This window comes from Alnus glutinosa, chromosome 10 (assembly GCF_958979055.1).
Source record: "Alnus glutinosa chromosome 10, dhAlnGlut1.1, whole genome shotgun sequence".
NCBI lineage: Eukaryota > Viridiplantae > Streptophyta > Magnoliopsida > Fagales > Betulaceae > Alnus > Alnus glutinosa.
In genome coordinates, this window is record NC_084895.1 from 6,658,476 (window position 1) to 6,661,686 (window position 3,211).

Consider the following 3,211-nt stretch of genomic DNA (forward strand, 5'->3'; position numbering starts at 1 on the left):
AAAAGTTCAAAACCCTCAATGGTTCACTAAGAACAAATATTATTTTTCGTTCTTTAAATAGAATCTTTTTGTGCAATTAATGTTCATTTCATTCGATCGAATTTATTTTTATTCGATCAAATTTGGCATTAAATGCAATCAAATGACGTTGAGTCTCACCTAACATCACATATCAAGTGACACGTGGAGAAGCAACTTTCGTTCGATCTAATTTGCATTAAATGATGTCATGCGACGTCTCGTCCCCACAAAACCCCACACGTTAGTTGACACATAGAGATTTGATTTTTGTTTCAAACTCATTTTGGATCGAACAAACACAATCTTAAGAAAGCTAGATAGAGTACTAGTTGGAAGCCGTCCAGACTTGGTTAGAATGATATTTTGCCACCAAAGACATAATTATTGACACAATTTTTTATTTTTTTTAAAAAGAAAATATTAAATCAGACCCAACCCATTTATATGGTTTTGTGATTTTTTATTTAATTAAAAAAAAAATTAATAATTGTGTCATGGGGTGGCAATATACCAAATCTCCTCCACTAATACATTAAATCTTAATTTGGATTGAGATCCCTCAACAATATTATCTCCAAACGACTAAGGATTGGTCCAATTCAATATGCCAAATCCACAAAGCAGAGGATCACTAGTAGACAATGAAAGAGAATAGCAACATATCTTCTCAAATTTCAAACTCAAATTCATTAGTCAAGTATCAGAAAATAGAATTGAACATTAAAAAAACAAAAAAAAAAACTGATGTAATAAGGAGCTAGAGTTTTCTTAATTCAAACAAACTCTTATTTGTTACATAGAAATACTAAGCATCTTTGCGCTATCAAATATATATGAGAAAACTAATTTTCTTTTTAAACATGGATATAATAAATCAAAAAGACTCATACATAAATTAATTTGCATTTAAAATTGAGATGATTGACTTGATTCATTTGATTGATTCGAATTCTCTCCACCACCTATTACGGTTTCATCTAGTGCTGAAAGGAAAGGCTTGGAAGGCATTTGTAAGCATTCAACTTCTCCTTCAAGCATTTGAACAACTTTGTTCATTGAAGGGCGATCATTAGGCTTCATCTGTATACACCATAATACAACAATGATCATCTTCTTCCCTATTTTCTTTTCCTCTTCTGTGGCTTCTTCCAATATTTCTACGTCGTTTCCATTTTGCAATTGGTCATAAACCCAAGTAGGGAAGTATATTTGGCTTGAGTGTTCTGCAACTGCATTTACGTTCTTTCTTCTACCGGCCATTTCCATCAATAACATTCCAAAACTATAAACATCAGCTTTGTATGAGACGCCTCCAATATTTTTGTAGAACAACTCAGGAGCCATGTATCCTAATGTCCCTCTTGCAGCAGTCAAAGAAACAATGCTGTCATTTGTTGGATATAATTTTGCTAATCCAAAGTCAGAAACCTTGGGAGTAAAATTTTCATCAAGAAGAATGTTGTGAGGCTTGATATCAAAATGTAAAATTTGCATCTCACATCCTTGATGTAAATATTCAATCCCACGAGCCACTCCTAGAGCTATATCAAACATTTGATCATAGCTTAGGAGCGTGTGTACTTCTGACAAAAATATGTATTTATTTAGGGAACCATTAGGCATGAACTCATATACAAGAGCCCGTTTCGATCCTTCAACGCAAAAACCAATGAGTTGCATTATATTAACATGGTGAATCCTTCCAATGGTTGCAACTTCGCTTATAAAATCTTGTCCGTTAGCTTTGGACTTACCTAACATCTTTATAGCCACAAGACGACCACTTCAAAGTGTTCCTTTAAATACAGTGCCATAACCTCCTTCACCCAATTTCTCCTCAAAACTTTTGGTAATCTTCTTTATTTCGGAATAAGAGTACCTTATTAGCATGAGGTTATTGTGACTTTGTAGAAATTCTTCGACAACATCATACATGGATAAATGCCTCCTACGCCATTTATATATCAAGAATGCAATTACAAATGGAGTCCCCAATATCGTTTTTGGAACTTGGAATATTAGTCCTATATATGGAAGAACATCACCAAAGTAAGGATTGTAAGCCAACATGTTGTTGCATTGCTGTAAATATATATTTATTTAATTTAGTATATATAGATCGTAGTAATTAAGTACAATACTTGTTATCTTTTTCAGGTAATAATTAAAATTTTCATTTTGGCCACATGTTATAAATTAATTCATGCTTAATAGTTTATAGAGTGATCGGCTAAAAAGGAAAAAGAAAAAAACTAGCGAAGATCAAAGGAGAGAAGATTCTTACCATAGTCAATTGTCATGTACATCAGTAAATAAATTGAAAGAGCTGGAAGAAATATGAAAAAAAAAATGAATGAATTAATAAAATTGCATAAACAAATGTCACATATATAGGGCCATGCTTAAGAAGAAATAAAAGCAATAGTATAATTAAACCTGTTGCTTCATCGTATCATCGAGGACAGTCAATATTCCATTTCGATCTATGTGGTTATTGTTTCATTCTATACTAAATTTACCAAATTGCCCATAGGGAATTTATCCTGCAAATAAATTTTTAAGATTGAAGCCTCACCTTTGTAGCCAACTGGCTCATATACTGTTGGTTGTATTCGGTCTTCTAGTTGATTTGATAGCTCATATAGTCGTTGTCGTAGTGGTCCTGGTAGTTGATCTAATACTGTTTTGACAAACAAGAGAATAACATGCATCAGCACTGTTTGGAAACATAGAATTAAAACTCGGCATTTCTTTTAAAGTTGAAAAGACCTGTTTATAAAAACAAAGGAATAAGAAAAAAAGAAGAAGAAGATAGTCAAAATAAAAAAAGATAACGGTTCTTACCGAAGATGAACACTCGATAAAGTATTCGTACAATAACTACAACATGAAAATAAATAAATTAATAAATTTATCAATTAATAAAAAATCACTAGACAAATGATTTAGACGAGCTTTGGTTTATGAGTTTTTACCAAATGATTCACTAGACAAGTTTATATCTTCAACGCCTGCCAAAAATCGTATCCTTAATTAGGTTAAGCTGCAAGATATTGCTTTTGGCGTAGCAAAAGGATTCGAATATCTTCACCAAGGATGCGACCAACGAATCCTCCATTTTGATATTAAACCTCACAATGTTTTGCTAGACCAGAACTTCAATTCAAAATTTTTGGATTTTGGTCTTGCC

General features: G+C 32.4%; 1 protein-coding gene across 1 annotated transcript; it reads right to left on the reverse strand.

The window, feature by feature from the left end:
- Positions 1-797: 797 nt before the first annotated feature.
- On the reverse strand, positions 798-2,601 carry LOC133880502 (rust resistance kinase Lr10-like). The gene has a single exon (XM_062319453.1). The coding sequence runs from the start codon at positions 1,780-1,782 to the stop codon at positions 928-930; it is 855 nt and encodes a 284-aa protein (XP_062175437.1). The 5' UTR covers positions 1,783-2,601; the 3' UTR covers positions 798-927.
- Positions 2,602-3,211: the final 610 nt, after the last annotated feature.